At 40.5% G+C, this 27,601-nt stretch overlaps 1 protein-coding gene across 3 annotated transcripts in view; it reads right to left on the bottom strand.

Moving 5' to 3' along the window:
* Window positions 1-733: 733 nt before the first annotated feature.
* Window positions 734-27,601, bottom strand: part of runx1t1 (RUNX1 partner transcriptional co-repressor 1) — a 54,995-nt gene continuing 28,127 nt past the window's right edge. The window contains exons 2-11 of one of the 3 annotated variants that reach the window (XM_063899913.1): window positions 22,542-22,679; window positions 20,815-21,056; window positions 18,124-18,213; window positions 14,017-14,198; window positions 10,538-10,800; window positions 9,785-9,882; window positions 8,989-9,184; window positions 8,475-8,543; window positions 5,941-6,173; window positions 734-4,978 (exon numbers count right to left, since the gene is read on the bottom strand). In XM_063899913.1, coding sequence (XP_063755983.1) covers window positions 4,655-4,978; window positions 5,941-6,173; window positions 8,475-8,543; window positions 8,989-9,184; window positions 9,785-9,882; window positions 10,538-10,800; window positions 14,017-14,198; window positions 18,124-18,213; window positions 20,815-21,056; window positions 22,542-22,679 — 1,835 coding nt within the window. In that variant the 3' untranslated portion in view covers window positions 734-4,654. The remainder of the gene's footprint in view (window positions 4,979-5,940; window positions 6,174-8,474; window positions 8,544-8,988; window positions 9,185-9,784; window positions 9,883-10,537; window positions 10,801-14,016; window positions 14,199-18,123; window positions 18,214-20,814; window positions 21,057-22,541; window positions 22,680-27,601) is intronic. The other 2 variants (XM_063899914.1, XM_063899915.1) reach the window with 2 other exon arrangements.

The raw sequence follows: 27,601 nt of genomic DNA, 5'->3' as shown, positions 1-27,601 counted from the left end.
AAATTATTTCCGGAGAGTCAGGTGAGTGTCACCTGTGTATTTTTTTTTTTTTAAATGGGTTGTCTTATTTAAAACTAAAGCACCAGCACAATGATTTGGCTTATTTGAAGTGAATGTTGGCTATCAGCAGGTTTCTTGCTGTTCCTATTTTGTATCTTCAAGATTGCACTTTTTTGCATTGGATACAAGTGTTGGCTGTATGACGTAATTTAACATCATTAATCATTTTCACCACCGCCTACAAAAGCCTTTTTTAACATGGTGAGTAATGACTCATTTGACCTTTCACTTTTTAAGTATAAGAAAGTAGGCCTGCATCTATCATTAGGACTATTCAGGATAGGGTGATTTACTGCCAGAAAAATTATACAATCTTCACAACTTTAATTATTGTAGGACCATGATCACATGTAAGCATAAAGTGTTGTGTTTTTTTTATAGGGTGCATGCCCCTTCCATTGAGTCTGCAATTTTGCACCACAATGTTTCTACAGTAGCCCAGAACAGAGGGCTTTGCGTTTTTTTAGGTGACCTTAAGGCCTGACATGCTTGGAAATTGAGGGGGTGAAAGGAGAGGCATTAATCATTCAATCATTATTTCTTATAATGCAACTTGTGACATGTAAAATGAACTGTAAAATCAGTGGAGTGTCCCATTAATTTGGGACTTGCGGTGTTTATCTGAATGGTGTTGCCATTCTGTCAATAAAAATTACAAGTCTTAATAACGAAGGCAGGTATTAACATATTTATTACACCGTTAAGAGAACAACAATACCAGAATTATACTGCAAAGTTTCACAGACTGACAGACCATAGTTTACAGCCCAAAAAAGAATTAAAAAAAGAAACAAAATGAAAATAAATCAACAAGAAACCACAGTTCTGACATAGTAGACTGGAAAGCTCTCTAGGACACTGACTCTAGGCGATGAAGAGACCGCCCAGGGTCAGCCTACCACTAACCTGTGGTTTTCATGTCTCAATTAAGTATTGCACAACAACTTCAAATCATTTGAGCTCTTTTTTTTTCCACGATAATTTTTCTCAAGAGAGCCCAAAAAACAAACCCTCCCACCCCGGAAGTTCAACTCACTCCCAAAAGTTTAATGCTACGGCCTTCACTTTTCACTGTTGGCCCCACACAGGGCCCCCAAGTTTCTTGATAAGAAGGAGATTTAAATAATATATCTCCCTATTGTGAAAACAGGCATACCTAAACCATAGCCATGATTCTTTTCCTTTTTGACTTTTTTTTTTACAAGGTTTTGCCATTTGTATATCCCCTCTTTTGAATTGACCCCCGCTGACAAGTTGACAAGCGCTTTAGCTTGTCTTCAAAACAGAGAAAAGGAGAAAAAAGTGGAGGGGAAACAGGAGAGATAAAAGAGCGAGAGAGAAACATTTCCTTTACTGTCACCTTAGCTTGTACAGTATCATCGAAATAGGAATCAACAACACTTTTATTTAAAATTAGCACATTTTTTAAAATCTGTTCAAACAATTCAAACTCTTGATGTACTCTACAAACGCCACAGGCATAAAGGAACATAACAAAAGTTTTCAGGTTTTTTTTCTCATTTCTATTCATTTATGTTTCATTTATTTATGAGGTCTGCATTGTTACCAAGTAGTGATATGGTTTTGCAGCTGTATGAGCTTCGACTTTGGGTTTTTTATTTTCCTGTTCTCTTGTGCCCATTTGGTTTAGACTAGACCAGTATCAGCGCCGCGACTGATGCTCTTATCGTGCTGTAAGAGGTAGAGTGAGACTTGTTTGCCACCGAGGAATTTGTAGCAAAACACACATAGAGGAGGGAAGAAAGAAAAAAATAGAGCTTCTCAAAGAACCATTGAACGATAATGTTTGTCTTCATTTTTTTTTTATCCAGGTTTTGCCCTGATATTGATGAACACACACATTACTTGTTGTATACTTTCAAATACAATAGTGTTAAAACAGCTTAGCTGTTTTTTCACAGCTTCTGAGGAGTTGCTAGTAGGGTGTCAGACACCTTTTTGGATTGTTTAACCCTTTAGAGTCGAGAATGCAGGTGTGTACTTTATTTAGACAAGAAGGGAGAGATGAGGAAGTACAGAGGGAGCAAACAGCCCTGAACCTTTGTGGGCCTCCACTTGTTCCTTGAGGTCAGAATTTGTTACGCGCTTCTGTGTAGCACCAAAGTGTTTGGGGTGAAGAGCCTTTGTGTGCGTCGGGATAAGTGCTCTATTACTGTGAATGAGAGGTTTGTTTGATTAACATTGAAGGTTTACAACAAAGCTGCATTATCTATCCCAACAGCAAAAAAAGATGTACTTTGATATAAATAAATAGAAAATAACTGCAAATGTCATTGTTGTGAAAGCCTTGTCTCACGCTCACCTACTTCAGAATAAAGAAATAATCTTGTTAAAGCTGAAGTGAGCACTTAATCTGACTTTTGTGAAATGAGAACATGTATAAACAAGTTTAAAAAATATCTCAAATGTTTTTGTCAAAAATGGTCACAGGAGTCATCAGTGTTCATTATTGCTCCAGTTAAACTGTAACACTGCTGAAAATGTTCATTATGTTTAAACACACCTTCTCATTTCACATAGTAAGATTAGTGCCATTGGATTTCAGAAAGTATTAAAATAAATTAATTTCATGACACTGTTGTGGTTTGGATGTGTAAACAAAACCTGCTGAAATAAATAACCAAATAAGTGTGTGAACAAACCTCTTTTGAAAATCGTTTTAACTCAGGATTTTGGTCCTTGGTGTCAGTCTTTGGCTGTTTTTGGTGTTTTTATTTTGTTTATCTTTTGTGTTAATACTGTGTGTTACCTGGTGCTTTGCAGTGTTAAAGCTGTTGGAGTCTACACTTCTGCATTTGGAAAGTTAGTTTGTTAGAATATTTTTTTTTAATTTTTTAAAACTTTTTTTGGTTGTTTTTTCAGTTTTTCTAAAAAATAACAAATATTTAACAAACGTTCAGTAATGTGCATGCACTGTCTGTAACTATTCAAAGAAAAAACGTTATGGCCGCTTTCGTTATCATGTTGATAAGAAGAAAAAAAAGACGTTTGGTGAGTTTACATTTTTCCGACTCCCCCAATCCCAAAAAATGTGAAAATAATGCTATCACTACATACAAAATGGTTGATGAGTTATGGCTCTATACCGACAACACAAGTATGCTGAAAAGAAGCATGCCGAAAAAACCTCTGTGACAGTGCAAATACATTTATGTATGTCCCTTGTACAAAACATTTAGGTTAGCATTCCACGCAACATGCTAGTTCTCAGAAAAGATCTGGGTCGGACTCGAGTAGCAGCTCTGAGATATAGCTTGTGTCTTTTCTTGAGGAAAAAGGGAAGTAAAACTTAAAGAACTACGAGGGCTCTACCACTTACACACAGAATAGAAAAGCAGCTTGGAAATTAAGGTAACACTTCTTTTTTTATCTCTTTTTGCTAGAGAGAGAGTGAGTTATGAGGGACTTAGAATTGTGACTGGTTGACATACTATGCTTTGTCACAATTGTCCAACACATATACAATAAATAACCATTGGTGACACCACAGGACAGAAGTCTTAAACACCATGACATCTACAGAAAAAGAATAAGAACATGAAGAAAGATGAAAATGTTTTTCAGAGTTGAGACAAGAGGGGTGTGTCTGGGGGCGCAGAATGAGTTCCTACCGGGTCCTCCATGTTTTAGGTTTCCAGCACTAACTTCACTTCCTGTTTGAGAGCTTCTGTGACCCACCAAGCATGCACGTGCACATTGTATACAGTACATCATCCACATGTGCAGTGGGCAAAGTTTTGTATCTTGTCCAAGAATTCTTCCTTTAACATCCTTCAGGAGACAGATTTGTATTTCCCAGCCCACTGACCTGGATATTATTACAAGTGAGAGGGAAATAACATTGGTTGAACAGCTGGCTCTGCTTGCAATCTGCTGCACATCTGCCTATTTCATGGCTGTCTGTGGGCCAGAGATCCAGTCCTCCCCTCTCCTCTCTCCAAGCAGCGAACTTGTTTATCCATCCATCCATTGGTTGTCTTTAAGCGTATTTAAATCTAATATATTTCTTTAAAAAGCAAATTGATGACTCGTTCTGCTAGCTAGTTACTGTATGTACTCTTGGTATGCTGCTTAGTAAAATGAGGTTGACTATTCTCATTTCACACATACAGGGAGGAAATAATTCCAGGATGAAAAATAAAAACATAAAAAAGGGGAGGTCAGGTATACTTGTCTCAAGTTCACGGCTATCTCTGCTCAGTCTCTTAATATTTACAAGAAAAAATAACATAAGCTACAATGACAACAACATTTACAACAACAGGCACGACAACAAACGGACAACAAGAATAGCAAGAGTAACGATAAAAGGATGTCAATATTTAAATTCATTCATTCAAAACAAAGAATATCTTTGTGTTTCTTTAAAATCAAGTCAATATGACCTGATTATGGACCTCCTCCTCCTTCTATGACAATAGGCTTCAATTTAGACAGAAGCATTGCCATCTCTTTCTGTTAGCCATGTTAGCTTAGTATCTTTGCAAGGCAATATTACAGTCATGCTGTTTGTGGGGTTGAGGGCTGGATGGTTAGCCCCGGCGCCTCTGCCTCCATCCTCTGCTTGAGTCATTTAGCGCGGTGTGCCATCCAGGGCAGAGGAGGATGGGGTGCTTGGGGTGGAGGAGCGAGGCGTAGCAGCAGGCGGGGTTGCAGCCGGACTCCCAGTCCCACTGCTCGGGGTGCAGGCGGAGGAACTGATGGGAGCAGGGGTCTCTGACCCCGGGACTCCACCCTGCTGCTGGCTGGCCTGCTGCTGCTGCTGGGCCTGGAGGGTCTGACCACAGACATGGTGGTGCTTCTCCCAGTCCTTATGCTGGCAGAAGGAGCCGCAGTAGCGTGCCGTGTTGCAGCCGCTGCACGTCTCACTGGCTTTACGGCCACAGTTCCAGCAGCTCTGAAGGAAAGATAGAGAAAACAAATGTAACTAACAGATACATAAAACAACAAGTATGTACAGTGCTAAACTGACAAATGTGTTTAGTGTTTATAAGGATCCTTTTTATTTGATTTCATGTGTGTAATCACAAAAAACATAAACATATTTTAGTGAAAGCAATATGCCATAAACTGAGAAATAACAACAGACACCACAATTACAGAATTAGTCTCTCCTTTTACAACACTTAAGCTTAAAACCAACCACAGACAGATCAAAAACCCATCACTGATTACATCTAAGGCCTCATAGATCTTTAAAACCGCAGGAGGAGTGTGTCAAGGCGGCTGCAGAGCCACAGGAAACGGGAGAACAAGGTTACAAACAGCTTCTAAAAGTTTTCCTCTGGGGCACTTCCCTCTCATAAACATCACTCCTGCAATTAATGGCAGATGTGAGACATATTTCCATCTCACTTAACTGATTAAACGTCTAGGCCTCTAATGGTAATTAGAAAATGGAAGCTCCTTCTCTTGTATCCTCTCGGTTGAATTGGTAACACCTTCATAAACACGCTAGCTACTCTGTCAGAGGGGAAAATAGGAAGCAGGAAAGCGAGGGGTAATTGATACTTGATTAACTTGGCTTTGCTTTACTTTGCTCACTCTGCTGAATATAAATTCAGTACTATTTACAGGACACTAACAAAGAAATACTCATCCAATGATAAGACAGAAACAGACACCTATGTATGAGAGAAGATCCCCTATCATATGTTTCATTTCAAAGTCACAAGAAAAGCTTGAAAATAAAGCATAGTCAGAGAGCAACATACCACAACAAATAGGGTTTCATCCTCCTTTCATCATTTAAACAAATACCAATACTACCAGACAAGAGGCGATGACAGTTTTCATGATTGGTTTGAAAGAATGAAGCTACAACTTGGGATGGTTTGAAGATTGTGTGTATTTCCTAACCTCGCTGGAGTCCTCCTGTTGGTTGATTATGGAGAGCGCATCCTCAGCCGCCTGCCGCTTTGCCTCGGCTACCGTGCGCTCCATCTTGGCCCGCTCGCTGCTGATCATCTCGTGAGCCTTACGCTCTGCCTCCGTAACGGCTTTCTGCAGCTCTGTTACGGCCTGTCGCTTCACCTCATTCACAGCCTCTTCTGGAAAGAGTGTGGAGACAGAGGAAGTCAAGCCTCCCGCACCTGCAATGTAGTGTGCATTGTATCATCCTGACATTGGGATTTGATTTTCAATTAGTACACACTGCTCAATGAAATAACTCACTGATGTTCTTTCTTTAGTCAAGGATTCAATATTTTCTATTTTTCAATACAACATTTTTGGGGAACTAATTGCTAAGTTGTATTCAACAGCAGTGACATCTAAGATTGTGCCTTTACAAAGATGAGTGGAAACATCAGATGTGATAAACCTGTAACACATCTGAGACAGAACCCACAACCATAAAACTGATGCTTTTACTTGTTATTATGTGAGATAAAAATCTGAGAAAAGACATGCTTTTTACATGATGGAGATGATGAGGAGTAGTTTACATGGCAGGAAAAACGTATGTGGCGTTTGTTTTCCAAGATCAAGTGCATGTAGCCCCCCCCCTGAGATACACAACATGTATTCAGACATCAGTTTTATGTGTATGTGAGAGCAGGTATATTAACCTAAACAATTCATTGCTTTCGTCTGATTATTAAGGCATTGGGTTGAAGCTAACGTTAACAGGAGAAAGGAACATATTTGATTGAAATTTGGAGCAAAATAAATTGATATTTTATCTCCTTATTTGAAATATAACCTCAAGTCAACAGCATGAGTAAAATTAATTCCAGGTAATCAGTCAGAAAATGTGCTTTTGAGATTGATCAATGTGTTATTTCATACATGTTTTGTTTAATAACCATGCCGTGCGGGTGTTAAGCGATGGATTTTCAAACGAACGTCAAAGCAAAAGGAGGGCTTTTTTGTTTGCTCCCATCAAGCCTGTAACTTAGCTAATTGTGTATGCAAATCAGGCAATTTATATTTAAATTATGCATTTCCATTGTGATCCCAGAGGCCCATGTGGTGAGGGGAAGTGGGAAACCGGTAGGACACCGTGCAAGGTGCTTGAATATTTATCACCAACTGTAAACATTTTGCCTATTTCAAACAGATGTATTCACCACGGCACTCCATTGTGTTAAGAATCCTATTTTGCAATCCTCCCTGGGTCACATTTAAATCAGTCTCCCAGCCAGAATATATGCAACTGAAGTGAAAAGGAATACTGAGAAGAATGTGGAGAGAATGAAAAATAGCTGCCACCATTTCTCCTACAGGCAAGAGATAAATACGGCTTTTTGTCTGACAAGTATGCTTCTCTTTACTTTCATTTCCTTTGTACACATTACACATGTATTACAAATATAAAATATGTTTTCAATATCAAACAGAATGTGGGCTTTTCTAAAGACATTTTCTTTCCATCATGATTGAGCTGAATTTTCAAACCAGGGTGGTTTTGTCTTTAACCTACTGTGCTGCTTGAAGTCATGGAAATTGCCCTGGTGTCGTGTGATATATGCCCTGTGCATGGAATTGTGATTACACATCAAATGCCTTAGATGGAAGATCGATCAAAGCTGGAGAGAGGAGGAGAGTACTGGAGAGCAGGCATGGTCCCGATGGTGATACTCAATTCAATTTAAATGCATATTACTTGTTCTGAGTATCTCACACATCATGCTTGGTCAAGCAAGGGGACAATTTCCCTTTCTCCAAGGGGTTTAAAAAGCAGATATACTGTATCACTGACGGTGAATACAAAGTAGATTCCACGAGCACCGAAACCCTCAGCGGAAAAGCCTTTCAGCTTTTCAGCTCGGCCATAATGGTGATTGCAGCTGCCCTCATGAGTTTAAAGAATGATGCTTGTGTACCCTTAAAATATAATGGCAACTAATGAAAGCTGTTAAAGCAACAATGAGTTTCAATACTTGATCTTATCTGGCACTACATTTTACAACACTTTTGTTGAATAGAATAGCTGCAATGTCTGTCTCTAAGGGGACTGCCAAAAGCAAGAAGATACCAAATCTTGCTACTGTGCTGTTAACAGGGGAACTGCTGGGCCAGCTGTTAAAGCTACTTCTGTCCCTTATTTGACTGGAGCAATAAAAACGTTTTACAACCTGACATCATATTTGGAGAGTGTCGAGTGTGGTGGTGAAACTCTTATTACTGTATCAAATATAAAATATTCTGAAGCCTTCCAGGGAAAGTGGAGGCAGACGGCAGACTACATCGGGATGAGAGGGGAGAATGTAGCGCCTCTTATCCTCGTCAAGCCAGAAGTCATGTAAGTGAAAAAGATTGACCTATTTTTCTTAAAAAAGGGAAAATGTCTTTAAAATGACATAGAGAAAGAGAGACAGAAAGAGAAAGAGAGAGAGAGAATGTGTGTGTGTGTGTGTGATGATGATGATGATGAAGGAAGGGCTGCTCACCAGCTTTTTTCCAGATCTCCTCAGGAACATAGCCAGACACAGGCCGATGCAGCATCTCCCTGTGAATTTCTGAGAAAAGCAAGCACAAAGCACAAAGGTAATCAGAGATAACACAACAAAAAACTAAAACAGCTGTTAATTTGCCACTGATGCAATAAACTAATACCATGTAAAATGGATCAAGTTGTCAGTAGGCAGGTACAGTATATGTTCAACAAACTGTATCATGATAACATAAATAAAATGGCTTAAAGAGTAGAGTACCTAGAATAGACAACTGGGGAACTCAGTATATTCTATTTTGAAAGTTTATTAAAGAGTTAATTTTGTGGGGTTTTTTTGTTTCTGAAACTGCAGATTCAAAAGATAGATACACCTCAAAACATGAAGTTTGAAAATGGTCGATGATTGATACTGAAGGAAAAAGGAGGGGCATTGACATACAGGATTTTATTACATTTATTGGAACATGGCTTAAGTACTCTTGCACACTACAGTATTTGTGATCCCATACCTGGTGTTGCATTTTCCTGGGCTGCTGGGCTCTGCTGCCTTGACTGCCCCCCCGCAGCACCTTTCTTCAGCTCTTCGGCGTCGCTGTATCGTCGGATCCAGTAGTTGAGCTCCTCGCGGTCGGCCTCCTGGCAGCGCCGCAGTACTGTCAGCGAACGCCTCGTCTTCTCCACCATGTCCATGATGCAGTTCAGCAGCTGGGGTGACAGGGAGCGGACAAGGCGCTGAGTTTACACATAGACATGGAAGGATTGATTCATATTAAACAATGATAGTGGTGACAGACAGGGTTATAAATCAAAGCCAGCATCTGTAATGTTATTATTATAGTGTATAATAATAATAATAATAATAATGAATTATGGAGTTCTGTATAGGATGAGAAACACCCTCACCCTTGAAACACACCTCTCCACTTGACATCATACTCACATCATACATTTTCACTGCATACCAACAACTGAGAGGTGAAACAGCAGCACAAATGTGACCCTAGTCATATTTTAAGTAGTTTGAACATGCGACTGTGTTTCAGGTTAACCCTGAACATGAACATGCAAGTAACAAAGCAATATTTACATTGTTTGTTTTCATGCAAGCATGCACATAAAAAAACCCTGACTTTAAGTCTATGCAAGTGATGTCAAACCTTTACAGCAGTTAGCAAACACACTATTTCTCTAAGGAGTGTAACATAGACTTACAGGACTATATGCTGTATTACCAATAGATAGATAATAGCTAATTATTAGATAATCTCTGTTATTTAAGATATAGTAATAAAAAAATGTTATTACTTTTCTTACATGGTCAAGGTGTTTCCACTCCTCAGCCCACTCTCTGTCTGTCAGCCTGTGGTCAATCACTTCCTCCTGCCTGGTCCCCGTGTGCATACCTGTAAGATAGAGAAGATAGATAGAACGATAAACTGAGAGGATCAATGTAACATCACTCCATCGCTCCCTTTGATCCATTCATCATTTGATCCCTGGTTGAAGCTCTCTGACCATCCATTACTTCCTCCTCCCCCCTTACTTCCCCTTTGACTGAGCTTCTAGTCCCAAAGAATCATCAATTTCATGCGAGACATGCTTAATATCTCCCTTATTTTTAGAATGAAGCCACCGTCGTCGTTGCAGCTTCATCACGCCTTGGTCTGGGCAGACAATGTCTCTTAATGACCAGACTGTATATTTCTGTTCGGCATATCTAACAGTTCCTTACTTCAGAAGGACGGTTGTGTGTCAGTCTGCTGAACCCACACTCATCCACCAGATGCAAGTGACAACTGGCTGATTATCAGTATTATTCAATTGGATGCAGATCTCAGCGGTATAAGAATAATTGAGAAGCGTAAAATATGATGTAAAAATGATGTAACTGTTGTAACGGTTTACTTTTGTTTATAAAATCCTTTTTATATAGCTCTTTGTTTTACAGAGTGAAAGCTTTGGGAGTGTGCCATTTAGTGGAATTGGTGTGTGTCTCAAAATCCAAATGTATGGACAGCCACCATTATATTCTCTCTTCATTCTCCCCCATGTCCTCACCAATGGGCCTTGGCCTCTCCCGTATCTCCCGATGGTTGGAGGCGGGGTGTCTGTAGTTGTCCCGGTAGTGATGGGCGATGGCCATGTCATCCAGCCTGTAGTGCTGTGGAGGGATGGGGCCGGGATGGGGCAGGCCATTGGGCTGGTAAGAGAGCCCATTGGATGGGCTGAAGCGCTGGGCTGGGCTTATGGTGCATGGCCTCTTGCTAGGGTGAACATCAGGGTGCAGGGTGCCATCTCGCTCAAAGCCGTTCTCTTTGGTTCTGGATGGAGAAATACAGAATTAAACAAAACCTGAGTATTTTGTTGTCACTGCATGACACCCTCTATGTTAACATACTTTTTTTACATCAAAATAAAAAACCTGACCCCACATAAGGATCATACAGTATTATTCTGACCTAACTGACAAAATGTTCACTTGTTCCAAGTAAAATAAGACTGGATATGAGACTAAATGCTTGAAATCTCGGCAAACAAATAAAGATCTCTTAAGTCTCATAAGCAGAAATAACTATGGAGGAAAGAGGAGGAAAGAGGAGAGGAATCAAGCACAAATAAGCGTGATGGTAATATCGAACCTATTTAGTCAAAATATGTCTTGTTCAGAATTAGAATGTTACAGTTATTTCATACACAAATGTAAAGGCTTCAGTTGACCTGCTAACAGACAAAAGATCTGCAGAGAAAGGCTGTTTTTTTCTTCCAGGAAACATTGTGGAATTCTTGCATGGAAAACATGTCAATTTATCTAAACCCACCCGTACATTAAAGTATACACTGACACAAATTATAGACACATAGGGCCTACATGCCCTCTAAAGTAGCTGCCAAGGGATCAGGTGACATTTTGTGAGCCTTGCTCCCAAGATAAATGTGGTCAGGTGTGGTTGTGTGTGAGCATGTGTGTCTACGTGTGTGTGTGTGTGTGTGTGTGTGTGTGTGTGTGTGTGTGTGTGTGTGTGTGTGTGTGTATGTTCTCAGCTTTGTCAGCTTACAGTTAAATCTTGCCAGCCTCCCCCCACTGTCTGCAATCCTACACTTCTCTCTGTCTTTCTCCTCCTTTCCCCATCCCTCTCTCCGGTGAACAGATTGAACTTCTTAATGAGCTGTTTTTATGGGCTCCTAATGCTCATCCACAGCTCTCCATATGCTCTTTCCCTCCATCCGCCCGTCGCTCGCTACCTCCCTCGACTCATCCATCCATTCTTCTCTCCCCCCAAACCACACTCTTATCTCCCCAGCCTTCCTGCTGCAACAATCTTTATATCTACAGGCACCAGCGTACCATCATGCACAGACATCCACAGTCACCTATATAATGCACTGATGTGTGCTCACATCATTAACCTACTGTCGATACAAACATGGGCAAAATGTACATACATATGCCAATTCGGTGATATTGTAACATGTTTATTTATTTACCCCTGCTGTATCACGCATGCATGCAAAAAATACTGTATGACATTTTTGTTATAACCTCTTCTGAAGAATTTCTTCCATTGACACTGGCAGTTAAGGCTTATACAATTATTTGTATTAGTACATTTATTATTTTTTTGCGAAAACAAAGCTCAGTTTTTTTCTGCTCCCCTTTGTTGTTAAACAAATCAAACAGTTGTTCTATTACACATTTCACATTGAACAACATTTGTCTTTCAAAAAAGACATGAATAGTGTAGTAACTTATACTGGATTTAACATGAAAACCAAAACAGTTCAAGAACCAGTAATTTTGCAATCCTAGCTTTTATTTATTCAGCTTTGTTCTAAAAATTGCGTTATACATGTTTTTTCCCTCATATGCATATTATACTGTGATATTCCTGGTCTGGTTTCTGCAGACCATGGTATTAATCAGGATGCATTGATGGTGCATTGTTGTATGTAATTAAGGATTCCCATTCAAATTCCAATATTCCGACACCGCGCTCCAATAAGTGGGAGCACAGAGCAGAGGTAAGCAAAAAGCAGAGGTGCTTAGCCAGCCGTATTGGTGCTGGAGCCTCATCTGTAAGTGTTATCAGCCCATCTCCCTAGGCACACACACACGCACACAGACTCAAACACACACACACACACACACACACACACACTCATGTACAGAGGTGCACATAGATGAACCATATCATGCCTTCACACTGAATAGAGAATCATACACACACACATTCACATGGACAGACCACATTTTTTCACTGCATACAGATACCTCCTTTTTTTCTTCTCTCTCTCTCCATATATTATATCTCTCTTTCACATTTACACGCACACCTTTTCCCCTAAGCTCACTCCCTTATGCACCAGACGGCCTGCAAATATGCAGGTATTACAGAAAAAGTCTGCCTATCCGACTGTTGGGGGAAAAGAGAGGTGAGAATTATTAATATTGCTTTTGGCATTTTTGTCCCTCAGCAAATAGAAAAAGTACATTTTCCTCTCCCCTGCCTGTATTAAAAAATGTAGACCCCGGAGAATTATTCTTTATTTCAAAAGACTATGCACACATTGTGCCTGAAGCATAGGCACAAACTCATAACAATGCACAAACAGAACTGATTGCAAACTTCTGTTTAAACAACATGCCTATTAATGTTTAAACAGAGAATATTTGTATGAATCTATGCATAACTAATTAAAGTTGGTTAGTCTTCCAAAGAAATGTAGTCATATGGCAGCTCTACCAAAAGTAATGTACTTTATTGTGATGGGATTGCGCCACAGTGTTAAACATGCACACATGCTCGCCGTTGGTCTGGAGGGTTTTCTGCTCGTTTCCATTTCTGGAGCTTCGGGGAAAACCGTTGAAGAGCACACTAAAGGTTTTTACAGTGCTGAGTGTTCCTGGACGGCATGTCTCAGGGCTTGTCCATTCGAGCAGAGAACATTGAGTCATTACCAAAGTCCGTGACAACAAACGGATGTAATGATTTGGCTTCGGTGGGGTGGTGAACCAATGCAGAGGAAGAAGCACACACACAAACAGGAACACACACCCAATCGAGTATTGAAGTAAATGATAACTTACTCTGAATACATTTTCATTGACGTATTCACATTTTTCATTAGGAAACATCTGTCTCCTTTCTTTTTTTTTATCCTCATTGTGTGTGCGTGTGTGTGTGTTTGGAAAGGTCTACTCTTCCCATCTCCTCCTCTCCTCAGTTCTGGCCCATTAAAAGCAGGAGCCTGGAGCTGAGATGTCCAACGGAGCACGTCATGAGGCCCGATGGCGCACTGACAGACACTTCCCATACATACATTAACACATCACATGATTGCCTTGCATTGGCTCAGCTTGTGTCTGGAGTGTTGTATGGGTTTATGGAGATGTAGGCAGACTCAAAGGGATTCATGCATGAGATAAAAAAAAAGGAAAAAAACTCTTACAGCTGCTTTAATGTCTGGAGCTGGTATATGTAGAAACCTAAAGAGTCCCAAAGCGACACAATAATATTCTAACTTTGTGCGTCACACACCTGTCAGGCGTCCTTCTCTTGCCATTTTCGTTGACGTCCAGCAGGAGTTCGGAGGAGTCCACTGGGGAGGTGGTGCTAGTGTCCAGAAGCAGCTGCTCGTGCTGGGCAAGGTACTGAGCGGGGTTCTGCTTGGCCAGCCTGGCACAGTGCAGCAGCTCCCTCTGAAGGAGCGGCAGGTTGGCCTAAAGTAGCAAATAACACTGTTTAACCGGAGAAGAAATAACAACCATAGTATGTTTTAAACAAAACTGACAACCATTTTCTGCATAGAAGCAAGAATCGATATATCACATACACCCTTGCTCTGTCCCTTACTCTTCGTTACTCTAAGACGATTTTGTATTATTTTCACACACACTTTAAACATTAAAACATGTTCAGCATTCAGATTTTGATTGTTATAGCTTGGAGTCATTATGGTTTTAGACATCGTTATATATATTTTTCTTATCCTGCATGGGAAATACAGATATGTCAGATTCTGAGATGAGCTAATTCCCTGCATTTTCTTAAACGGACATATCTTGTAGGGAAAACATATCAGTATTATATATAAGATCTAAAAATGTATAGAACTATTTTAAGGTTAATCAAAATTAACTCTAAAGAAGAAAATGGGATTCTGGAATATTTAGGTTTTTTCCTGTGCATAATATAATATGTTGTTCATGAATTATATTTCAAATTCGACAACATCAATGCATGTCTTTGAAATGAAGTAAAATCACATATTGCCTTCAAACCACATCAAATATGTTGTACCTAAAGCTTTCCTCCAGCCTTTACAGCCCCAAAACACCAATTTCAGGTAACAAGAGAGCCATTTCTCTTCATCATCTGACCCCTGTTTGCTTTACCAGTGAACCATCACCACTTCCTTTGACACAGAGTGCATTAACACCCACAGAGTCTCTCTGAGACATGTACGTTTTTTTTTTCCTTTGAGAGAAACAGTAGCTATTTTCAATCTCTTCGACATAACAAGGGGGTCTGCTTTCTTGTGTGGAGTTACAGGGTCATGCAGGTATGTGCATGCCGACTTCAAAGACATCTGATGGGGTGCGTTTTGAAGCAAGAAGATGAAAGTGTTGCGTCAGGCAGGTTCAGAATAAGAGTTGGGGCTTTTTTGGAAAGGTACATTAATCTGAAGAGCCTTTGGAGAGGCCATCTGTGAGTTTCAGGTCTGTTAATATTTGTTTTGTCATCAATAACATAATCTCTTGCTTTGTTTTATCCTTTCCTTTCTTCGCCCCCAACTTGCATTAGCTTATAAATTTGCTTCAGTTTCATGGACTGTTCCATGTTGTCTTTGCCAACGGCATACAGAATAATACTTGCAAAACACAACCAGGATTTATTTAGTGGGATTTATTTTTTATAATCATATGAAATCCCGTCTCATGTAATTGGCTGCTGTAAAAGAAATGCAGAGCGCTGGCCTTCATTTTACCTGCTCGAGTTAATGGTCCGTTAATAGTTTATGATCGTAATTACCCTCTGAAAAGAAGAGTATAAAATAGATTGCTTTGACCCTGGTGAACTCATCTTTCATTAATTAGAGGTCATCCCAATTGTAAGAGATGGGGGATGCATTAACAAAAGAGTGAGTCAAGAAATGCAGACCGCTGAAGAGACTGGATCATTTTTCACATGACAAAGTACAGCCAATTGCCTCTGTGCAGTAACGGTAACCAACATCTGCACTTGCATAAAGGGAGAATTTCAAGTAGTGTTCAGCAGCCACAGCTAAAATCAGCACAGGATGATTTATTGTGAAAATACTAGAGCTGTCATTTTGTCAAACGGAGCCAAAAACTATTCAGAATATGCCACGTTCAGGATATGCTGCACTTCATCAACTTTGCTTTGCTCTTTAATTTGCAGTTGGAGTCAAATCTGGCTTAGTTTTTTGCATGTATATATTGTCCTATTTAAATTATTTCCCATCACCACTCTCTCAGTCTCTCTCTTTTTGGTTAATGTGTTTACTCCTCAGTCTCACAGCAATCCTTTCATTTCAGCATGACACTAGAAAAACAAATCACTTGACAGATTTGAAAAAAGCTCAACTTTAAGTTGAAAACAGAGAAACATTGTTTCTCTGGAAGCCCGTTGTCTCGTGTGGCAGGCCTCCCGCCAACACATCACGTCATTGGAGCTGTGTGGTTTATGATTGCCTCCTTCCAGTAAAGAGTCCCAACCAATTTGCGGTTTAGTATTAAGAGAAGGGGAAAGGAATTGAGTGGGTTTGGGTGGGGGTGGGGGCGTTGGAGGGGTCGACACAGTCTAACATTAGTGTAATGAAAAACTCTGAGCCTTGACGCGCATTGTTGCAGCTGTGCTTCGACGCACCTATAAAAACTCCCCTACACCTCCAACCACTCTCTGCTACCATATGGTAGCTGGCATTAAAGGCTCCGCAGTGGGAAGACACTAAAATTAGACTGGGGAGAGAGAGAGGCAGAGAAGGAGCGACGGAGGGAAAAAAATAGTTGCATCTTTGATTCTGAAGCCATCCCAGTGATACACTAACCATCTGGCGCGGAGAGGAGAAGGGAAGGAGGGACTGGAGGATGGATAGATGGGGAACAGCAAAGAGAGATGGGAAGGAGGATAAAGACAGACACATATGGGGGTAGAACAAATAAGCAGAAAGCAGAAAAGATGAAAAAAAAAACCTAAGAATCAGGTAGTGATGTGAGGAGGGAGACAGGAGACCCTGTTTGTGTCTTTAACAGCCAGTAACAGTTATTCTATTGGGACCAAATATCACATTCACGCAGGACCTCAGTGGATAATAGGCTTGTGAATGTCAGTTCACACATACACACATCTGCAAATGCAGCCATGCTCACGTATACAGGCAGCGTAAAGTGAAATGATTCTGTGCTCAGGGAGAACCGACTGTCTTGTTTTTACAAATAACATTAACCTCATGGCTGTCAGTCAGACACATACAGATAGAGCAGGGAGGGAGGGATATATATGGGATGGAGAATAGATACAAAATAAGGAGGTAAACAGAGAAAATAAGAAGGTTTGAGGGAGATGAGAAAAGATACAAAACAGAGCCTGTAATAGAAACAAATGAGCTCTGTGTTAAATGTCATGCCGGTCCCTGCTCTCCATCTCTCAGTACCACACTGATATTGATCTCAGCTTCACCGGGACCCCATAACACTATCTGAACTGCTTCTGCACAGTACATCCCTCAATATAAAGCCCCGGTCCCATTTGTCATCTTTGACTACCAAAACAAATCATACCGCCCCCGTCGCCAGTCTCACCTCCAGACTGCTTTAGCTCCTCAAATCCTGCAGACATTCAGAATATGCCCCTATCTGACACAAACAGCCCAAATGCACATAAATGGCCTCTATTTTACCTGTAGATACAAACAGAAGCCCCACCATCGCTCTTTATTTTTATCTCCCAGACTGAATAAAGAAATGTGAGCTGAAAAAAGACAACCAGTGACGAATGGGCTGAAGCAAGGGCAGGAATGGCAGCTTAAAAGGGTTGCCCCCTCCTTTGGTGAAATACCATACTAATGGCTGAAAATAGGAAATACTCTCTTGAAATGTGGCTTAGTTGGATAAAAAAATCAATGACAAAACAAGCCTGAAAGAAAGTGGTCGAGGAAGAGCATGTGAAAAGGGATGTTGACTTCTGGCCACAACCACACTCATTGTGCTCTGTTCCAGGACATGTTAAGCTTTCTTAAAATAACAACAAAAAACAACTTGTACCAGTTTAAATATTTGACGGATATAGTGTAGCCTGAATTAAGCTGCTATAGCCTTGGGTTAAACTGAAAACCTAAAAGAGTAAGGTCAGTCTCAGTATTCCGATGACTTATTAATTAAAAGAGGGACAAACAGAAAGAAAAAGGGGATTTGAAAGACAAAAATTAGACACAGAAGTTTATGAAACTGAGGGAGAAGGAATAAAGAGAGATGTTGCGAATAGGTAAAAGAGACAGAAAACAGGAGACATTATGGAGAAAATAGGTGTAAATATCATGAACACAAGTATGCACATCTGTGCTGGTTAAATGTTTTCAAGATTCCAAATCTGGAAAACCTTCTTGCATATTTAAATATCTACCTTCAGAAAGGGTATGACAAACGGTCGCAGAGGGAAGTTGGTGGCTTCTTGGAGCTTGGAGTGAAATTCTTCGATGGTTAGGGTGGAATTCTGGAGGAGAGAGAGAGAGAGAGAGAGAAAACACATGAATCCATGTGGAAGGCATTAAGTGATAATATTACTTATTGGAAGCTAAGCTATATCCTGGCCTGGATGTTTAGGGTTTTTTTCTAATGGGAAGCATATGGGCAGGCCGCAGTGAAAACAGCCCACAGAAAAACAAAGCTGATATTTTCTTCAATTAGCAAAACAAATACAATCAAAAATATACTGCATGAGGAAGTAATGTGCCTAACTATGAGTATATACTGTACGCGTGAATACATATGTTTTCTCCAATTATGCTATTTTGAACATGGGCTTGAACTTGAGTTATAGGCTTGTTTAACATCGTCTCCATATTTATCTCATTATGTAAATGTTCTTCAGTTGTTTGTTGAGTTGTTCTTATATTATCTCAGTTCTGCTTGCCTGCTATTCTGAATAAAATAACAGATGATGTGTTAATGTTTTGAAATGCATTCTAATCTAGTTCTATTAATTAATACTTTTATTGCAGCTTGGAACAGTATAAAAAAACTGCAGTCTTTTATATTGAAATACAGCCTCCTATCGTCACAGGGGTTTTTTCCTTCTTCATTGCTTTTCTGCAGTTTTCTTCACTAGGGCTATCATTTTGATGTTTAACACATGCTTTCTGTTGAATGCATGTTCATACACAGCAAGCATGTCCTTATCAAAAGCGTTCATGAGCCTGACACACGGGCTGCAGACCATATAAGAACAAGGGGAGCAACATTTTGTTTTAAACCATAGAAAGTGCAGAACAGGAGGAAGTGTTATATTTAGTGTGAGAGGGTATTTCTGTAGTTGACAACAGGAGGAGTGTGTATGTGTGTGGAGCATGTGGGGGGTCCAAAGTGGGTTATATGTTTCAGTTTGTCAAACCCAAACAAAGTCCCCCCTTTCTTTGGTTGGCTTTAACTCACATTGACGTCTGACACGACAGCAATGGTACTATTTTTAATTTTCAACATTTCCCAACTCTTCCTCAAAGCGTAAAGAAGGCATAAAGAGGAGAGAGAAAAGAGGAGAGCGTGCACATGGGAGGGAGTGTGCTCCATAACAAGCAAAAATACAAACAAGGAAAAAAAGAATCAAGCGAGACGGAGAACATAAAAAAGCAGCAGATATATTTTTCCTCCCCACACTGTCGGTGTTATTTCCCAGACCTGAATTTTGTTACATTCAGCCTTACATCTGTTCACCCAGATTGCGTAGGGGCTGTTCTTGACAGCTAGTGAAACCTCCTGAGTCTCCCTCTCTCCCTCTCCCCAGCACACAAGCAGCTAATTAACGGTGTCACTCTTTTCAATAAGGCAAGGGGAGGGACAGAGAGACAGTGAGCGAGAGAGGAGGAAGAGGAGAGAGAGAGAGAGAGAGAGAGAGAGAGAGAGAGAGATTTGGGGGGGTGGGGGGCATGCAAGGCAAAACTACACAGGAGAGGCATGTGCGTGTGCAGACGGTGAGAATAATAAACATAGAGAAGCCAAAAAGAAGGCTATGCTCTGTGAGGCTAATTAAAATAATTCCACCCTCCATTTCCTCCGCCTCCTCCCTGCACAACATTCAATCCCTATTTTTGTATTCCCCCGCTCGTAAAGTCAAATCTTTTCAGATCACATAGACATGTAGTTAATCTTTAGATTTGCACATGTATTTGATATTGTCTTCATATAACCATGTCAGCCAAGCCGCAGGAAAACATCTGTCTGATCAAATCTCTCTTGGATGGATGTAGTTTGATGTTTGCAGGCTTCATTTGAGTTTTTCTGTATGAACAAAGTAGAATGATTGTTATTCTTTGCATTCATGTTGTTCAGATTCATCTTTAATTTATGTTTTGAATCCCCACACTTTTTTATCCACTTAATTGGCTGGATATTAATTTGGGTTAGAAGTGTGATTATCAGTAATGCTTTAATTTGTGCAAACCTTAAAGCTACGATAACCTTTTTTTTAATTAGCTAAATAAATAAGGTTTTAATATTGCAACATGTTAGGTTGTCAGACACCTGCACAATAGTGATAACATTAATTTGATGTTAAAATAAATTACAATCTTTAGTTTCCGTGCATCTGGTATTCCCTGTTGTAGAATTTAAATAAGTCTAATCAGACTGTAGATTTTTAGTTTGATGTTATTCGTCGTCCCAGCGGACAGCCAACTGCCATATATTTGCCAGGCCTAGTTTTTCACTGAATAATGGGCTGTAAAACACTTATAGACATTGATGCTGGAGGCAGAGGTTCACAAATCTGTGTTTATTTTACACTTATGCCTGAAGGACCAGATGGGTTACATTTCTGACATAAAACAGTCTTAAAGAAATACCCCTGAGGCTTTCATAGTCAGCCATAAGTATTTTGAAGTATTTTAAGTAATCATCTCTATGGCGGACAACTAACCTGACACTGTTGAATCTGTTCAACTCAGTAAACTCATGCCATCTGGTGCAGCTGAACAAATCTTTAAAATGATTCTCAAATGACCCACTAATGGATTGACGGATTCTTGCTAACTTAAGGAACGGTGTCACCTTTCACTGTGAGCCCTTTGAACTAAAGCTCACATGCACAGAAGCCACTTACCACTAGTCCCAGCACTAATGTGCGGACCCGCTCGCCAATTTCAGGTGAGATGTCGTTGCCAAACTGCTGTAGAGTTGTGAGGAAGCGCTTGAGCTTGCTGAGCTGCCGGGCGCCGCAGGCCGGGGGCAACTGCTGGTTGGCCAGCGAGGAAGAGGAGGAGGAGCTGGGACCATTGCTGTAGCCGTTGGGAGGAGACGGAGCACCGTTGAGTGCCGTAGGAGAGTGGCTGCTGCCGTTGGTTACTGCGTGAGACAAGGACATAAAGTGGTAAGAGAAAGGAGAACCAATTGTTTCACAAAAAAATAACAAAAATGTTAAATTATTTTGTAAATATCATTTACATTGTACAAAACTGAATTCGCTCTTGCTGTATCCAAATGACCAAAAAACAACCGAAAATCCCTGACTGTGTTTACCAAACACTAACAGAGGAACAACATGCGTCAGCTTGACTGAGACCAAACCAGTGATTTGGAATAATTTACATTCCCCTGAAAAAAAATCACAATCCTCGACATTTGTTTCCAATCATCACGGCTTGTTTGATCCTTTGTGGCGTCCTCTCAAAAAAACAAAAAGGCTGCATTTGGAGACATGCTGCCTCTCTGCACCTCCTTTCCCCTTTCCCTTCCTCCCTGCAGTCTAAACAAGCAGGGACAGTGTGACCCCCGTCGTGCCAGAGCATGTGCGTGTGTTTGTGCTTGTGTTGGGGGAGTTGGTATACAAAGAGATACAAGGCGGCATAAAGCTTTCTCTCTAATGAGATTAGGGTTTGACTAGCGATCCACTCACTCCCCCTCTGGCTGCCGTCCAAAGCCGCCACTGTAAAGAGAGACGAGATACTCAAACTGCATCTGGTAACAATTACATCGGGTGGAAATCAAAGCATACTGCTTTGTTAAAACCTTCGGCAAGCGTAATGAGAGAGCTAGGCCTTTCCTCCCTCATCGCACGGAAGCCCCGATTTTAATTGTGGAGTGTGAGCAACAGAGAGAGAAACACACTGATACAAAGAGAGAGGGAGAAAGTAAATAACAAATAAAAGAACAAAATAATACCTCTGCTCCAAAAAAGAAAAACAGAAATATTAACGCAGACTTGAGTGCTCTGAGCATTTTGAACCACAAGGCCTTTGATTCTTTGATTCTAGTGCTCTTCATGCAAGTGGTTAAGTATGCACTTCTAAGTGAATACTAGGGTGTAATTTGCTCGTCACAGGCTATGTGCACGTCGTGGCAAGGCTCCAACGGTTTTTAAGCGTGGGTGTTAATGAACTAGTTGGGGGAGTTGTTAGGAGTGACTGCAATTTGAAAAAAGGATCAATGCATAAATGTTAAAAAGGTATTTTGATGCTGATGGAATTCGATTTTGGGGTTTATCCTAACAGTAAAGTGGCTATTCCCACTTGTGAGTGCATGCATGTCTGGTGTGTTTGAAGTCATGTGTTTTTTACGTATCAATAGATGTTTTAAGGTGGACTTATACTTCTGCAGTGGCCCCTGCTTCACATGAATGTGATTGCACTTGATTAGGCCATTTACGAAGAAGAGTTATTATTGATGATTAGTTACGTCATGGCCAAAACCTGATCTGGTAACAGTCATTATCAGCAGTGGTAATGGTAGAAGGTAAACCTGTAGGAGACAACACAACTGTTAAAGGTCAAATATGTAAAAACACAACTTTATTCAACCCTGACACAGAAATACAACCCTGGCTCTACTCACATGTGGTGGGGGTGTAGGAGCTGTTACGAGGTGCTCCCTGCGTGCTGGGTGGGGGGGGCATGGTAGGGGGGGTCAACCTGGACTGTGTCTTGACGTCCGCAGGTGAGTCGGGCATGGTGGAGCGCTTCCCAGTGCGATCTGAAGAGAAACAAAGGCGCAAGATTAAAATGACATACCAAAAATAACACAGGACATAAACAACCGTTTCCACATCTTTATGCAAACAAGGGAACTATATCACAGTGTGCACATAAACAGCAGCAGGATATGATTTGAGAGCATAGCGCCTGTGAGGTTCACTAGACTCGTTCTGGAACTAGATGGCTCACCACATCATATGGCCGGCCACAGTGACACTGATGCATATGCTCAGACTGTCACAGGAGGAATGAGAGGGGGGAGAGAGGAGAGATTCACAGACACACAGACAGACTGACAGACACCCGAGAGAGGAGCGTAAATCTGCAGCAATTCGGCTCTCATTCCACCACCATCTGTGCCATCCTGCATGCCCACTGTACAGAACAGCAACACAGCACACCCCCCCTGCTAACGACTGCAGAGCTCATTACACACACAAACACTAACACACACATATACACACACCAGCACATACATGTACAATGCCCTAATGCTTGTACCTCTGGAACACTGCAGAATAATAACAAGTCAATGACCAAATTTAACATGGCAAAAAAAATCGTTTTATGAAGGTCTTAAATTGTGTTTGATTTTCTGGGACACACACACCTGAATATTAAAGCGCAACAGACATACAAGCTGAGCCACACTCACACTAGGTATAAGTAATTTCAAAGACAAAACTTTATCAAAAAACAAACATTTCAGTTTGATGACAAGTCCGTTTTCACCTTCTTCAGTTGCTTTGTTCTCGCCAGATAACTGATGTTATCAAATGTATGAGAGCAACAACAGGACATTATCAGTGTCCTTCAGTGGCAGCAAGGGCCGGGCCCATATTGTGCAGGATAAGATACACCACTTCCTTCAGCAATAGCGGTAACACAGAGTCAACAGACTGTTATCAACCGTTTCTGTGGCAGATTGTGAATAGGAGATAGTAAACAAATATATAGTATAAGGAAAAGAGGGAGGAAGAAGGGTGGAGGAAGCGCAGGAGGGAAGGGAGGAGCCGCAAGAGAAACAAAAGTTTTATCTGTGACATTGGGAACATAAAGCTGTAAAAATAAGGTGGATGCATATGCTTTGAATCAAAGACACACACTTGGTAAGGGTGTGTGCTTGTGTGTGTGTTGGCATGCTGCATATGAAATATATTAACTCCATTTGCATATATATTACAACACAGTGATTGGAATGTATATAAATTAAAGAAAATATAGATGTGAGATTTCCTCTGTGCTGACAGTTGGGATCCTATTCTAAGTGAAAATGAAAGAGAAAGTGTGATGTGAGAGAGACAGGATAGCATAAGCCTGTTAGCTGTAGGTTCAGGCCTCAGTAGCTCTCTGACTCTCGGCTGCCGAGGTGCACTTTGACTAAGTATTTTGGTCACGCTAGCTCGGCTTTAGCAGACAAGCAAGTGAGAGATGGAGATGTCACTCAAATCCAAAGAGAGTGGCATCCTCTGCTTCCTTTCAAATAAGCAGAGTGAAGGAAAAAATCACAGGACATGTAAATACTTTATGATAGCTATATATATACACAGTACATTTAACAGCAATATGTTCAGGAGGAGAAGAGATTAGCCTTCTTAAGCTTTAAAAGTGTATGGCGAACAATTGTAACATACAAGAGTGCCTAAAAAACTCACTAGCTAAAAGAGGCTTCACTGTTCCTTACAGTATGCCCAATAAAACAGAAATGATTGAACTAGATTCAAAATTTGATTCAAGATCCAAAGGCTTTATTGTCATATGCATACAAGCAATTAACTTACTGCCTAATACTGCCAATCGTGGAACTGTATAGCTGGAATACTGACTATATAATGATATGCCCTTGTTGTAAAATAGTCTTTCTAATATCCTAAAGGCAAACAGATCCCAACCCATGTAGTCGGAATATGTCAGAGGACAGGAAAGGAACAGTAAAGAATCACATCCTGAGACAGGGGTCACACTTCTTCCTACTAACTGCGGATGACTGAGCCAGCCTAGGAGGGGTCCACTGATAAAGTCACTGGGAAGGTCTGATTTATGCAGCTCCCAGCAGAATGGCACATTTTAGGGGGACTGGGAAAGACCCAGTTTGAGCAGAATCTTACAAATCTCACAGTTTTGACTAAAAATGTTATTACATTTTTCTCAAGTTAATCATTGAATCATTAAAAAAAAGCTGTTTTTTAAACAGCAACTGAGTATTGGAATGAAATGCAAAGGGGGAAAAAGGGAGATATTGCTGAGGAGCACAAGAAGATACACAGAAGAAACTGGTGGAAAAAAATGTCAGTGATTAGGAAAGCAGAGAAAAGAAGACTTCAGGTGAAAGAAGAGTCAATGTGAAGAGGAGACAGAGAGAAACTGAGCGACTGTCCAAACCTTTCACTGTTCTTCACTGTGCTGCATTTCTGCTAACCCTCTCTCTCCCACAACCTTCCTCTCCAACTTCCCAACCCGGCCGGACTAAGAAAGGTTTACTACTCTTATTTCTCCACTGTAAAACAAGACTGGACCTGACTATTTATTTTATAAACTCAGGGTATAGCAGAATAGCTAGTGGAAACATATAGTCTTACCTCTGGCTGCCAGCTATGGTATCCTGTGTGCCTGCCTAAAATATGATCTGTGAAAATACAAGGTCATTAAAAAAAGACAGCTGGGTGACAGGACCCAAGGTAATTCATCATTTTCCAGTCAAACACATAGACTTCACATATATAATGAGCCCGAGTGAAATAGAAAGAAGTTACCGTATCACACATGGTTGTACTTATCCTGTTTCACTGGGTCTTTGAGCTCATGCTTTCCATTGCTCTGTTTATTGACTTTTCTAATTGTGTGGTCGTTTTTGGCCCAGTTCACTTGATCTTTTGTTAGATAGCACGTCAAATTAAAATCCAAATCATCTTCTAATTACCTTGAGCTTTGCGACTATAGATAGTGGGATGGATAATGTAAATAACTCATACTAACTTCCAGCAGTTATTTATTTTTCTCTAGTTTTTTAATTTAAAGCAATGTTGAGTGTTTTAAAACAGGCCTGAAGCATTATTCATTTGGTTAAAAATTCAACATGATATCAAAATAAAAAACTGGAAATTGACGCCCAAAATGCACATAGAGAGGTTAAAAAACAAGCACAGAAGTCTGGACTCAAGATCCACCTGAACTCGTGCATGGCAGTACAGGCCTGCAGCAGTGTGAAGAGATGAGTTTAGTTACAGGCTTGTAATTGGGGGATTAACACCTGGGTCAGTGTTATGATTGGATGACAGTTTTCAGGTGAAGATGAGAGAAACATAAACCCTGAAAGCATTTCAAACTTTCCCAGTCCCTCAGGGGTAGAAGATAGAAGATAAAGAGAGAAATAGTGTGAAATCCATGTACAGAGCACACACATGCATTCCTCCAGACCATAACATGCTCTCTCTCTCTTTCACGCGCACGCGCACGCGTGCGCGCACGCACGCACACACACACACACACACACACACACACACACACACACACTTACAAACAGCACCTTCTCTCTTTCTGATTTGATTGAGAGCACTGCAAAGCATATAAACAGAATAAAATCAATGGCTTCATACAAACCAACAAGGGCTGCACCCATCCATTCACTCAGCACTTACTATGCCACTTGAATCAATAGCAATACCCCCACTACAAGGTAATTTACCCAGTCTTTGGGAAAAATAAAAATACGTCTTACAACTGAAGCACATTACTGAAAACAGCTTACGTTATGTGACTGCGTGCTTTACATTTTCATGAGGAAGTATGGCATGTTCATTTTAAAATAGAAAATATATGTGAATTCAAAAGTCAGACAAGCCCTCCTTTTATTACAGCAATAGAGCGAGGCTGAACAATAGCAAGTGCTTCGCTACCTTATGCATAATTCAATTCAAAAAGCAACACCTGAACAAGCAACCTTAAACAACCTTGAAAACAAAGTTGGGCGTCTCCTCCAGCCTAATACATCTGTTAAAAGTTAATGGCCGAACTTAATGCACATCTATGGTGCATTTATTAATGTTAATGCCCAGCCAGTTACATATTGTAAAAGCAGGAGCTCTGTGGCCAGCGGATGGATAGTATTCCAGGTCTGGACAGGTATTGATGTGCGGAGCTTTAATGGAAAAGAGGCGATGAGTGCTTTGACTTTGCCTAACTCACTTTACGACTTCTCAGAAGTGCTGTTGTCCAGGAATTAATGGATTGAAGTGCATGAGGACGGTGGTTGAAGAGGCAGCAATTAGCTATAAAAGAACAGAAGAGGCTCTCAACTGTGTGTTGATACACTCGTGCACTCTATGAAGGCAGAGGTGCCAAACCCATTGACGATCATGATTGTGGATGACAGTGATTAATGTCTCACAACAACCACTTGCTGTGTAGTTTTATCCAGAGAATCATAAAGGGGTTCTTAGCGCAAATATTAAAAGTATCGGTGGCGTGAATGAGACTCAAACCCATGAGACTATCAGGGCTGTAGTGATGCCTTAATTAATGTTTTTGGTATATTGTTTGTCGTCTATCATATTGTGTCAGGAGTAATTACACTGATATGTGACTGCATTATGCGATCCCGGGAGGGGTGATGTTGTGTTTGCTCTAGCACAAAGTCGTTAAAGTTGGGAACCACTTGTTTAAATCATTCTAGGCTTTTCACTACTCTTTGATATAATTTGAGAACAATAAGTGAGGGTTTGAAAACCCTTACTGTTGTCATTGCTCATAAACACAATTTCAAAAGGCTCCTTGTTGAAATTAAAGAACAAAGTAAAACATTTAATGTGCTAATGTTTTTTACTTATTTTATCTTTTTACAATCCCTTTGATTTACAGACCAATCCTCGAAATGAGGTAGAACTCTGGACCACCACCTGCCACTCACAAGGATGTCTTCAC

The sequence above is a fragment of the Eleginops maclovinus genome, chromosome 13, assembly GCF_036324505.1.
Source record: "Eleginops maclovinus isolate JMC-PN-2008 ecotype Puerto Natales chromosome 13, JC_Emac_rtc_rv5, whole genome shotgun sequence".
Classification (NCBI taxonomy): domain Eukaryota; kingdom Metazoa; phylum Chordata; class Actinopteri; order Perciformes; family Eleginopidae; genus Eleginops; species Eleginops maclovinus.
The sequence above is the reverse complement of the archived record's forward strand: the minus strand, read 5'-3'. Positions and strand labels throughout refer to the sequence as shown.